Raw genomic sequence first — 12,181 nt, forward strand, 5'->3', positions numbered from 1 at the left:
TCTGGATTTTGAAAGAATAATGTGGTGTATAGTAACTTTAGAAACACTTTATTTTTACTGTGTAGTACTTGTAATATCAGCTTCTGGTATGTTGCCATAGTGAAATAACTAGGTTTTTTATACAATATATAGTCTGATTGTTACTCTCTGTTCTTTTCCTTTTCCATCTCTTTCTTTCCTCACCTGCTCCCCTCCCTACCCCCCAATAGATATTGGAAAATATTGCTCAATGACTGTGGTAACTGTGTGGTTTGTACAGGTCAACATTCACCTCTGGTTTTTCAGTAACTGTAATTCAGAATATTTTTGCTTTTTACAGCAGTGCTATAATACTGTGACAGTTCAAGGATTGCGATAATGATGGGAACAGCCATCTACTTGTGGTGACACATACATGTTTTGTTTTATCTATAAATACAGATGATAATAACTAAATTCTGCTTTTTGGGCTTAAAAATCATATCCTAATTCTCAACAGATAACAAAGGCAGATTTGGACCAGCGGCATCCTCAGCTTGATTCTGTTTTCACATTGGCTCAGAATTTGAAAAATAAAACTTCCAGTTCAGACATCAGGACAGTGATCACAGAAAAATGTAAGTTTCTCCATTCTGTTTGCAAATACAATGTTTCCATCGCAGTAAAGAAGTCTTTGTATCTTTCCCTTAAGTTCTTGATTTTGAGCCTAGCTGAAGTTGCCTTCCTTGAACAAACTGAAAACTTAGCGGTTAAGTGGCTTTCACTCTAACAGTCTAATGAAAATTCCTGGGACAAGAATTGCCACTTCTTTTCTTGATTGACCATTATTTCAAGTACAAAGGTAAGTATATTTGGTGGGATTTCAAAATATCTTATGAAGAATGAGAGTTACTTGACAGCCACAGACTCAGGGATGGGGATTTTTTATTTATTCATAAACAATCATTATTTTGATTGAGCTATGATGCACTAGACAGTGGAAAACATTAATATATTAGACTTAGAACAATAATATTGGGAATGTACATGTGAAATTGTTAACTGAGAATTAGTAGACCTTTTAAGTGGCTGATATGTACTTTAAACTCGAGTTTCCAGTCCCAAAACGCCCTTTGAAAATTTATTTTAGTGATACTTACAGAAAGAAAACATACAACTGACACAATTAGAAACAAAGGGACAATGTATTCTTTAAACTCTTAAGCTTTGCTGGTTGCTAAGATTAGAAAATTCATGCAGCAGTAAATATCGCAGTCAGAAGTAAAAATACAAAGATGTATTTCCTTATGTTCTCCTCTGCAATGTAGTTTTCCTTTCCTTACACCTACATTAATTTCTTTTGGTGTCCATAAGAGTTACTGGAGGTAATAACAGGGTCAGAAAGAAAGCCCATAGGTATGTTAAAGGATCTGATGAGATGGTGTTTGCTGCCTAAGATTCACAGGAGTTATGTGTTGGTAGGTGAGCAAGATCCAAAGAAGCTAAAGCAACTTGTAGGGCCTGAGTTTTGCAGCCACTCGGAACTAGTGGTCAGGTTGAAACTTGGGGGAGAATAGTAACTATGTAGTCCATGGGAGTCAGTCAACAAGGGGAACTCCGGTCAGTCACAAAAAGTTCTTTATTCTTCAAAAAAAGGTGAACAAGGCATAAAGGAATTCTGTGTTGAATATTTGAGTTCCCCTATAGTCATGTTCATCCAAAGTGGGAACAGAGCTGCATATGCTTCCATGGATGAAGTTTCCAGTAGATACCTTAGATGTGTGTGAAGATTTTTCTACCTGTCATGAAACATGAAAAAAAACCTGTAGGTTTTGTTGCTACTGACATTTGTAAAGAAAAGTTTGCTTTTTGAAGAAAAGTGAAGCTCAGGTCTGCTTTATGCACCTCATTGTTTAAACACTGAGGGGAATGCACCAATGCCCTGCAAACTCCTGTGAGCCTGCTGTATGTTGTTAGCTGAAACCTAATTACTCAAATAGCTAGGAGCACAGAGATGGAGAAAAGCTTCCTTCTGTGGAAGTTCCTTCCCAATTACTGCAAGGACATTGGGAGTCTCATGAGGAATTCTTTCCAGTCCTTCTGCCTTTTATATCAGACTGATGCTCCTGACAACTTTTTCTGGGAATGTACCTATTGAACCCACTGAACGCTGAAACTACCAAGAATTTCACTGTTTTTCTGTCATTTTTTGTCGGAGACTGAAGAGAAGGGAAATATGTCAACAGTGCAGAGAGTAAGGCTAAGTTGGCCATTAATAGGGAAAAATATATCAAGAAATATTATTTCTATGCTAATAACAGTACTATGTAAACATCAAATATCTATCCATTTCGACCAAGTCGCGATTGTAGGCAACTGTTTCTCAGGGATATTTTTTCCTTTCAGCTTTGTGGGAAGAGCCTAAAGACTTAAGAGATTTTTTTTCTCTGCAGCTCATTAGCCAACACACAGGATTATAGCCTTCTTTTCACTCCTGCTGTTTTTGCTTTTGCTGTTTTGGTGAAACCACTGATCTCTCCCAGCAGCTGCTGATTTCCTTTGAACATACGCTTTGTCCAATATAGTAATGTATCTTTTTTTTTTTTTTTAAATAAAAAACCATATTATTATTCTTCCAAGTTCTCATTCAGCCTGACCTGCGTCATGCCTGAAAATTAATCCAAAAGTTGCCTGTGGGTTGAAATTGATGAATCTGTAGTCCACAGAGTATTGAATTTGTCCACCAGTAATACAGTTACTCTGGCAAGTGGGCTTCGCTGCCACAGTCTTTGAGAGCTTTGTGAAACTAAACAGAGTATTGTTGAATGTATTAGTGAAGAGGTCTTCCCAAGCAGATCAAGCATAATGGCTTTGTATTATTGTAAAACTTTTTTTTTAAGAAAAAAAAGTATGAAAAGGGTAAAGTTTGTGTAAGTGGTTTTACCTTAAGCACAGCCTTTGGCATTTTTACTTCATGGAAGATTGAAGTGACCTGAGTATCAAATGTGCTAGTTTTCTCATAAAATTGCTTACTTACTGGTGAGATAAATATATAGTGGATGTGTTAAATACTGCCTACCTGTTGCTGCTCAGAGTGCAGATATACTCAAGTTATCCAGCTTAGGTTTTTTGTTTTGTTTGCTTTTTTACTCTTTAGTTCCAGGGATATAATGTGTTCCTAATAACTGTCGTGACAGGGAAACCTGTTTTCACCTCTATAGACTTAAAAGTAATATGCTTTTTTATGGTCTCCTAAATATTAAAAAGAAGCTGTGATGCTGTGCATTTCTCTCTGAAGGCAGACTTACTCCTTTCCCTGACACACTACTTTTTGTCCTAGGCTCTTGTCATGTCTTTTTCATCTTTTGTTTATTAAAGATTAAAGCCTGTTTATTGATCATCTAATGTAACTCTACTTACTGAGAAAGGAACAGGACGGTGAAGGAAATGAGGTGTGATCAATAACTTCTCTGTTCTGCTGTGTAATTTGCATAAGCCTGTAGAAACCTGTGGTGGAGTAAAAGCACCAACGTAGGTTGTTACTGGAGTGTTTCCACCTTGGCCAAAATTGTAGTACAGGTACCACTAGACTGCCTTCAACACAGTGGTGTGGAAAGCTTAGTTCACTTTGTATAAGCTGTTCAGATCTAAACAGTATTTATTTGTTTGTTTGTTTATTTGTACTGATTTAAGTTGTAGATGTGCAAAGATAACTTGCTGGTGTAGCCATCACCCTAAAATTGTGCTCCTTGGAGCTCAGCTGCTGGCATATCACTACAGTGCAGCTGTGGCAGACTTGCCTCCCACATGTGTGTACTTAAAAAGTAAATTAATGCCTTTGAAGTATTCCAGAAATAATAGTTGTTACCTGTATGCTGACCTGCTTAAACAAGAGGTAGCCAAACACCTGCGTTTTTTTGTTTGCCTGTGTGAATGTGTAAATTACACGGGGAACTACAATACTGAATATGGAAACTACTGTACTTGAGAATGAATTAGGTTATTGCCTCTTGTCCTGAGAATTAAGTGATAGTTATGGCTACTTGTTTGTTTGCCTCCCTCAGATTTTTCATATTCTGTATTGTCCTCCACAGTGGAGAAAGTGAAGAACCAGTGGGACAATACCCAGCATGGCGTGGAGGAGCGGCAGCAGCAGCTGAAGTACATGCTGACAGACAGCATGCAGTGGGATGAGCAGAGGCAAGAAATGGAGCACCTCATGGAGCAGTGCGAGATCCGTCTGCGTATGCTCCTGCAGGCCCCAAAAGAGATGCTTGTCAAACAGATTTCAGACAACAAGGTAAGACCATCTACACTGTTTTTTCCCTACCAGACTCCTCAGTCTATGTAGCACTACTGGAGTCAATTGATGTGTGAATATACAATTTAATTGTAGGACTGATTTGGCAATTTTACCTCTTCTGGGGCATGATATATTCTAATTTGACTCTATTTTTTTTATATATCTGACTTCCTGAGAATCACTTTCTGGGAGCAGTTAAGTGGCATGTGTGTCTTCTTGCAAGTGTAGTTGAAATGAGTAAAGTGTAATATCAAATAAATGATATTATGCAGAAAGCTTGAACCTCAGGCCAATAAAAGTTTAATCATACAGCCACAGAGTGCAGTATGTATTACTTCATAGAAACCTATTAACAATAGTTAAGTAAATCCAGGAATGGACCAAGTTAAAGTTATCCTGAATTTCACTTCTGATGGATGCCAAGTATATTCACCACTTTTTTTTTTTTTTTTTCTTTCTCCCCAGTCCCATGCAATCTTCACTGCTTTTCATACCACAGCAAACCTGCTGTGATAAATCAATAAGTCTGATGTTCTTTGTCCTGGTGACTGCTGGAAAAAGGGCAGGCAGTAGATCGCACAGGATGAGAACTAAAGAGACAAATCAAGGAGGAGGGGCTCTTATCAGTGCAGTATTTAGAACAGGGCTATAATAGACTTTTAAGAAGTGTGTATGTGTATACATAGACACACACATATATATATATATAAAAAAAATAAAATGAAAGGACAATGTAAGGGTGCAGCTGCATATGGATGGAGTCTGATTGTGAGAATTCCTCACTAATCCATAGCTATTTCAGTAAACAGTAAAACTGCATGTTTTTCATCGAGGGGATTGGAAATGGACTATTAGGTCTGCTTTGCTTTCTTAAGTGAAAGTAGGCCTGTGCCCAAACAGATACTGCAGAGATTGTAAGATACAACTGGACACACACACGCACACATATATATATATGCAAATATATTATTTTGTTTAGAAGTAATCTTGAGTTCTGGATTCTGTAAAGTCAAGGCACCTTATGAATATCCTGCCACAGTAAGCAAACACATCTAATGTATTTTGTTCATTTAAAAACAAAAAAAATCCTGCAAACCAATGGAATCTAGTTGTCATGCTGTGCACTTAATTTACGCCACTTTTAGCTGCCGCTTATATCACTATTATCATAATTTAAACTTATTCATGCTACTAAATATATGGAACTATTTTTACTTCTGTTGCCAATAAAACACAGAAGAGGATAGCCTCTGGCAGTTCTGGCAAATATCATTTTCCTCACCTATTTGTGTTTTGATTGGTTTGTTGTCAGGATACTTGGTATCTGTAAATTATCTTTTTAAGATTTTTCTTTAGATTTAAAAATATGCACATTTTTTCTTTAAAAAGAAAAGAGAAAAAGGAGTCATTTATAATATAAAATGCATAATATGAAAAATAGTCTTTTTTCTTTTACTCTGTCTCATTCTGGAATTGCTTTTTAGCTGTTAGTACAGGATTTGCATAGAGGTGACATCACGGTAGCTGCATTCAATGATCTCTCTAATAAACTTCTTCGAGAGTATCGTGATGATGACACAAGGAGGGTGAAGGAAACCACTGACCAACTGAACACTTGTTGGGTTAATCTGAACCAAAGGTAACTACAAGGTTTTGCTCTATATTTAGCTATTTGTGTCTTAAACTTGTGTCCTATGTATACATGTGTATTGCGGTCTCTTTTCTGTCTGCTTTACTGTGGCATTTAGGGCTACTGTGGATAATTAGTTGATTACAGTGAAGCTGTTTTGAGTTTTGATAATGGAACTTCCCACAGTTCACCATGGAAGGCTTCTATATGACTTCCTATTTATATGGTGGATTTTTTTAAAGGGAAAAATTAAAAAAAAAAGTATTTATCTCATGTTTGGTCTCAGGTTTGCTTGTGGCTATTATTCTTTAAGTGCCTTTTGAGCAGTTCCTCTCCTGTTCCCTGATGCTGGTACGCTTTATGTATTTGTAGTTTGTTGCTGTGCTTTCTTTTCATAGGGATGTAAGTATTCAGCTTGGTCTCCCAATGCATTAATTCATTATATCCTTTCATCTAACAGAAATGTTCCCTGAATGGGGCTGTGCTTTGGGTTCCTGAGTGCGATGCTTCTAGCACTCCCATCTAGAAAGAACTTGAGCTGTAGGAACACTTACTTGAAACTTACTTCTTTCTATTCATCCTCTATTAGGACATATTTGCAAATACATCTTAATGAAAAGATATTTGCTTATGCATAATATTTTTTTCCTGCTTGGTAATCTAACCTCTTGTTGTAGTTCAGCCCCAATCGGGACCAGACTACTCAGTCTCTCTCTCACTCCCCCCCACCCTCTGAGAGAACAGGGGGAGAATTGGTAAACAAAAGAAAACCAGGAAAAAAAAATGTGGGTTGAGATTGAACAAAAAGTAACTTTAACAGTAATGACAGAAGAAAACAAAACAGTGATGGAATACAAATACAGTATAATGCCTTACAACAAATCTCCACACCTAGTTTCTTCCAAGTAGCAGGAGACTCCCCTCAGCACCCTCCTCACTTATATACTGAGCATGATGGCAGATGGGATGGAATAGCCCTTTGGCTAATTTGGGTAAATTAACCCCAGCTGTTAGCTAATTAGTTAACTATCCCAGCCATAGGGGCTACCAGCTTCAGTTCTTTATCCAGCTCAAGTGAATATTAACTCTATCCTAGCCAGAAGCAGGACACCTCTGCAGAAGTTCTTTTTAGTACTTGGTAGACAACATTTAGAATAGTGTCTGACTCAGTGCCTGCAGCTTACAGGGTGGTATGCTTTGTGGCTAGAGGGACAGAAGAAAAAATTGATCCTGTGTATATGAGAGTAGCGGAGATGACAGCCAAAGCCTGTATGTATGTGTGCATGTATGTGCATGTAAAAAGGGCAGCTGCTTTTGTAATGAGATGTCAGTTAAGGGAATAAAAATCCTAGGTAATAAAACCTCTGAAGTTGATGTTATATTCTGGGGGATTGAGAGGAGGAGAACTTCACAGTGGCAAGAAGTAGGTAATGAAGGAAGCAGAGTACAATGTTGTCTTATCCTTCTTTGGATGCAAAGGGTACTTGTGTCATTCTGTGCTTTTGCTGTGGCAGCTTGTTTTCTGGTTATGGCCATTGAGACATGAGGTACCAAATAGGCGAAACTTTGTGTGGCTCATTCCATGTGATCATTTGAGAGAATAAAAATTTGTTAATCTCTGAATGTTTTGAGACATAAGACAGGATTTTTCAAGTGAGTAAAACACTTAGTGGTTATTGTATATGATGCAGACAACTTCTTTTCATGGGTCTTCAGAAAACATCCAGTAGACTATGGGGGAAGGCTTTGGTATATGACAAAACTTCCTTGGCTTTTTTACTTTTTTTTTTTTTCTGAACTAGGTCATAGTGATGAGGTCCTCTCTGGAAATGACCTTTTCTGACCATTCATTTACATTAAGATTAGGGACTGCAACGATTTCACCATCAGATTGTCCTTTCTTTCCTCATAGTAAAGTAATAATTTATTTTCAAAAATGTCATTCACTTAATCTGAATATAATGATATCTGGGGATGAAGGTGAGGGGAAACAGCCCCTTGTTGGATTAGCAGTAATGGTAGACTATAACTCTGTAGCAGTCTCGTTCACATTCAGACTTGGCAGTGTTTTGGCTAGAACCGGTGTAAACTGCCCACCGCTCAGAGCAGGTGACCAGAAAGATGAGCTTCTATCTGGAAGCCTCTTACTTTTGAATCTACTTAAAGTCTGGAATAACAAGCAGTTGCATTCTGTTGTGTATAACTGAAGCTCTTCAGTTATCACTAGGGCTACTCCTTTGCAGTCTGCAGCCTTAGAAGATACTCATATCTGCTTTGTTTTTTAACTAGGGACAAAACGCAAAGGAGAACTCCAAGAGTCGGTGGGTAGCCAGACCGTAGAGCTGCTCAGTGTAACTCGTTGGAGCAGCAGAGTAGAACAAAAAGGGGAGAACGGGCACTGAAGGCAGCTTTTCAGGGGCAATGAAGGCTTTCATACTTGCTTTAAATGCAATAAATAGAAATATTAATGAACCCTGAGTGACAAGGCTTACTTCATGAGGCAGATCTTGGGATGTGCAGAGGTTTTACGTGGAGCACATGTATCACCCTATAACTTCTGTGAGCACAAATCTATATGTGTAGTGTAATGCTTTAAAATAGCAGTTTGTTCCCATGCTTGGAGGTTGTGGAATGGATCCTTAATAACATCACCTGGGAAAATCATAGTCCTGAATAGCGCAGGAACACTACCAGGGAGACTGTAGCTATTGCATGTAAAGTTAACGGAGCTTACTTAAAACTGTTGGCATTAAGAGATTGAAGCTCCCTAGCTTGACATTTTGTAAATTGGATACTCTGCTCAGTGGGTCTTTATGTTCTATTTTTATACTTTAGGGTGAAACTGCAGTAATTCTGTGTGGTTTTGCTGCCTTGGTAATGGATTACAGTTGCTGTCTGTACTGTCTCAGATGTTATTGTCTGACTTTCTTTTGATCACACTGTTGTATGCATTGCAGATTTTTAGTTTAAATCTGAAAGAATAATTGGGTGGAACAGAAATCTGGAACAGTGCCATGAAAACTTAAATAGTAGAATTACAATTTTATTTTTCTTGGATGCGTCTTTGCTAATAGAATCTGCTTAGACCTTCTCCACTGTCACTGTATTAAGTGTAGTTAGTTGCATTTGTAAAGGATTCTCCAGGTTCTCCTTACATTTCATTGTTACATCCTGGAAGGACCCTCTGTCTTTTCAGGCCGTTCTAATTGTATTAGAATTCTTTGAAAATAGGAGTCATCTTTTTACAGCATGGAGTAGTCATTAATCTGCGGTACAGAATTCTCTGTCACTTTCTATTTTACATTTGTGGCCCTTACTAGAAAGCAATGAAAGTATTTGCATCTACTCTGTAAAAGCGTTGCTTGCTACTGCTATACAGGTTCTCTTTAAAGCACCCATGTCATCTTAGAACATTAGTTGTAAATCTGTTAATTTATGCTGCTGGAGTACGTATTTAATGAAAGGAATTATTTTTGGCTTTAATTCAAATATCACAACAGTGGGACTGCAATAGGATTTCATTCTTTCCTTTAATTTCAAACAAGCAGAAAGTTTGAGAAATTAAAACTTCAGGCTGAAGAAGACATTCTTCAATGAATGTTATTAGCTACAAAGTTCAGGTTGTCTCAGTTCCCATCTAGTGCATCAGTACTTAGAACTAGAGATGTAGGTCACTTAGTGTTTCATCCTTCGGGACTTTTCTTTTTCTTTGAAGGTCACCTTTATTACCAGTCTGTTCTTCCTGTTGTCACTCCTGTTCTTCCACCTTTGGCCTTGGCCCCCTGCTAGGGAAGAAAATCCCTGCAGAGGCAGAGGATTTTGAAGACAGAGCTCATAACTGCTTTTACTTTACATTTTTCTCGCAATTCCTTGGTGTGCTCTAATTTTTGAGCTGATGCCTGTTATCTTTTCTAGGCAATATCTATCAAACCATTTGTAATCCCTAGCATGCTCTTTATAATTTTTTTTCTCAAGAGTGGGTGACGCATTCCAGAGCTTCAAGTGAGAAGCAAGAATGAAGGCTTCTTGCCTTGCTAGTCATTTTCTAGTAGCCAAAACTTGGACAAGCATGAAATCAGGAATGATTCACACAGTCTTATTTTGGGATAAAAGAATTGTTAACAAGTGATATAAGGCCTAAGCTTCTGAAGTGGAGGTGGCAACACTATCTTTTTCCAAGTAGTTTCTAGAAAATTCAGTTGGTTATGCTAATATTTAGGAACGTAAGCCTGGCAGAATTGGAGTTGCATGAGATTTTCTTACTGCCATTGAAGGAAAATAACTTTTCCTTTATACATCTTTTCTGTTGTGCTACTAAACCTGAATACCTGCTTTGAAACTTCATCCTGAATAGTACTAAACACCTATCGCTTCTTTTCTAAAATAGAATATTTCAAACACTTTTGAAATTTGTGATTGTATACGCAACAATTCCCTGATACTGCTGAGCAGTACTGTTGCCACAGCATGGCAAGGAGGAAAGAAAGCCAAAGTAGAATAGGAGGAGGCAGAAGATACAAGGCTTGATGGGCCTGTCTGGAGAAACATGTTGAATTCATGTGAAAATATCAAATGCTGATTGTTTTCTCTTTCCAGGGCTAAAGTTTTATATTTAATTTCAAGAATCTTAAAATACTACAATATGATCTTACAAGCTTCTCTTATGAGAAGCTCAACATGAGCCAACAATGGGTGCTTGCAGCCCAGAAAGCCAACCACATCCTGGGCTGCATCAAAAGAATTATGGCCAGCAGGTCGAGGGAGGTGATTCTGCCCCTTTACTGTGCTCTGGTGAGACCTCACCTGGAGTACTGTGTCCAGTTCTGGAGCCCCCAATATAAGTAGGATGTGGACTTGTTGGAGCAAGTCCAGAGGAGGGCCTTGATTAGATGATAAGAGGGCTGGAGCACCTCTCCTATGAGGACAGGCTGAGAGAGTTGGGGCTGTTCAGCCTGGAGAAGAGGAGGCTCTGGGGAGACCTTATAGCAGCCTTCCAGTACCTAAATGGGGGCTTATAGGAAAGATGGGGAGAAACTCTTCGGCAGGGCCTGTTGTGATAGGATGAGGGATCCCATTTAGGGAAATGTTTCTATTCACTGTGAAAGAGGAAGAGAAAATCCCCCAGACCCTCAGTGCTTCTACTCAGTATGATTTTTGTTGATGAGGAAAAGCATTCACACTTTTCACACATAGCAATAACACTTCTGCCATTTGGGGTAGCGTAAGTCCGTGATGGTAATACCCAAAAAGGAAAAGCTAGGTTTTTAATAACTTTTTCTTTCGCATGCCTTTTTAAAAAGGGCTGTGACGTATATAACCAGTACAAAACATCTGTAGGTAGCTATAGATATAATAACCAGAGAAACAATGATATAAATAATGATAAAACAAGCTGTGACAGATGTATAGTTTCTTCATAGAGGTAACTTTCAGATTTCCTTTTAGTAGTTTCATTATGATGTAGATAATGCTGTATGTTATGGGGGAATATTCTGACACTTGTCTTGTTTTCAGAGCTGTTGATAGGCAGAATTTCTTGGAGACAGAGCTGAGGACAGTACAGGCATCACACAAGGATCTGGAGAGCTTCCTCAAGTGGCTTCAAGAGGCAGAGACAACAGTTAATGTTCTAGCAGATGCATCCCAGCGTGAGAACACTGCTCAGGACAGTGCCTGCATAAGGGAACTCAGAAAGCAGATGCAGGTGAGAAACTAAATAATACTGCTGTTATTCATGTTTTGTCTCAATGGCAAATGTTATAAAGGAAAGCTCTCTACTGGAGTGGGGAAATCTGTATCCTATTGGAAGGTGTTTAAAAAACAGTATTTTGGAAGTTAGGTGTGTGAAGAAAGCAGATTTTTTTTCCTAAGGTCTGAAATACATGCTTTGTGGGCATCTGTGGCACTGAGGGCTTCTAAATGTCCATGGAGGATGACTGTATTCAGGAAGTGTATACTTGATTAAACCAAGGCATCTTCTGTGATTGTCCAACCAAACAATTTAATCTGCTTCCCTCCAAGTAAAGCCCTCCTGGGCTGCACTGTCTCCTGTCCTTGCCTGCCACCTTCCTCCTGCTTTTTGAGCAATCCAAGAAGTTGTTGTGCTTGGATCACCTCTTCTCCCTCTCCTGCAGCACAGCAGCTCCCCAGCTGGCCTTCCTTCCTGTACACGCCACAGACTGGAAGCCTGAGAAGTAACTGAGGAGACTGACACCACTTACAGTCTTTTTTAATATATGGACACCTTAGCTTGCCTAAAATCTAGAAAGGACATCCCTTCTCCCTGTCTA

The 12,181-nt window shown here is 38.6% G+C and overlaps 1 protein-coding gene across 1 annotated transcript in view; it reads left to right on the forward strand.

The window, feature by feature from the left end:
* UTRN (utrophin) overlaps positions 1–12,181 on the forward strand; it is a 356,589-nt gene that overhangs the window by 120,363 nt on the left and 224,045 nt on the right. Inside the window, exons 48-51 of the mRNA XM_086743718.1 lie at positions 479–596; positions 4,053–4,258; positions 5,746–5,900; positions 11,406–11,595. Coding sequence (XP_086599844.1) covers positions 479–596; positions 4,053–4,258; positions 5,746–5,900; positions 11,406–11,595 — 669 coding nt within the window. The remainder of the gene's footprint in view (positions 1–478; positions 597–4,052; positions 4,259–5,745; positions 5,901–11,405; positions 11,596–12,181) is intronic.

Source organism: Chlamydotis macqueenii, chromosome 3, assembly GCF_036417535.1.
Source record: "Chlamydotis macqueenii isolate bChlMac1 chromosome 3, bChlMac1.mat, whole genome shotgun sequence".
NCBI classification, from domain to species: domain Eukaryota; kingdom Metazoa; phylum Chordata; class Aves; order Otidiformes; family Otididae; genus Chlamydotis; species Chlamydotis macqueenii.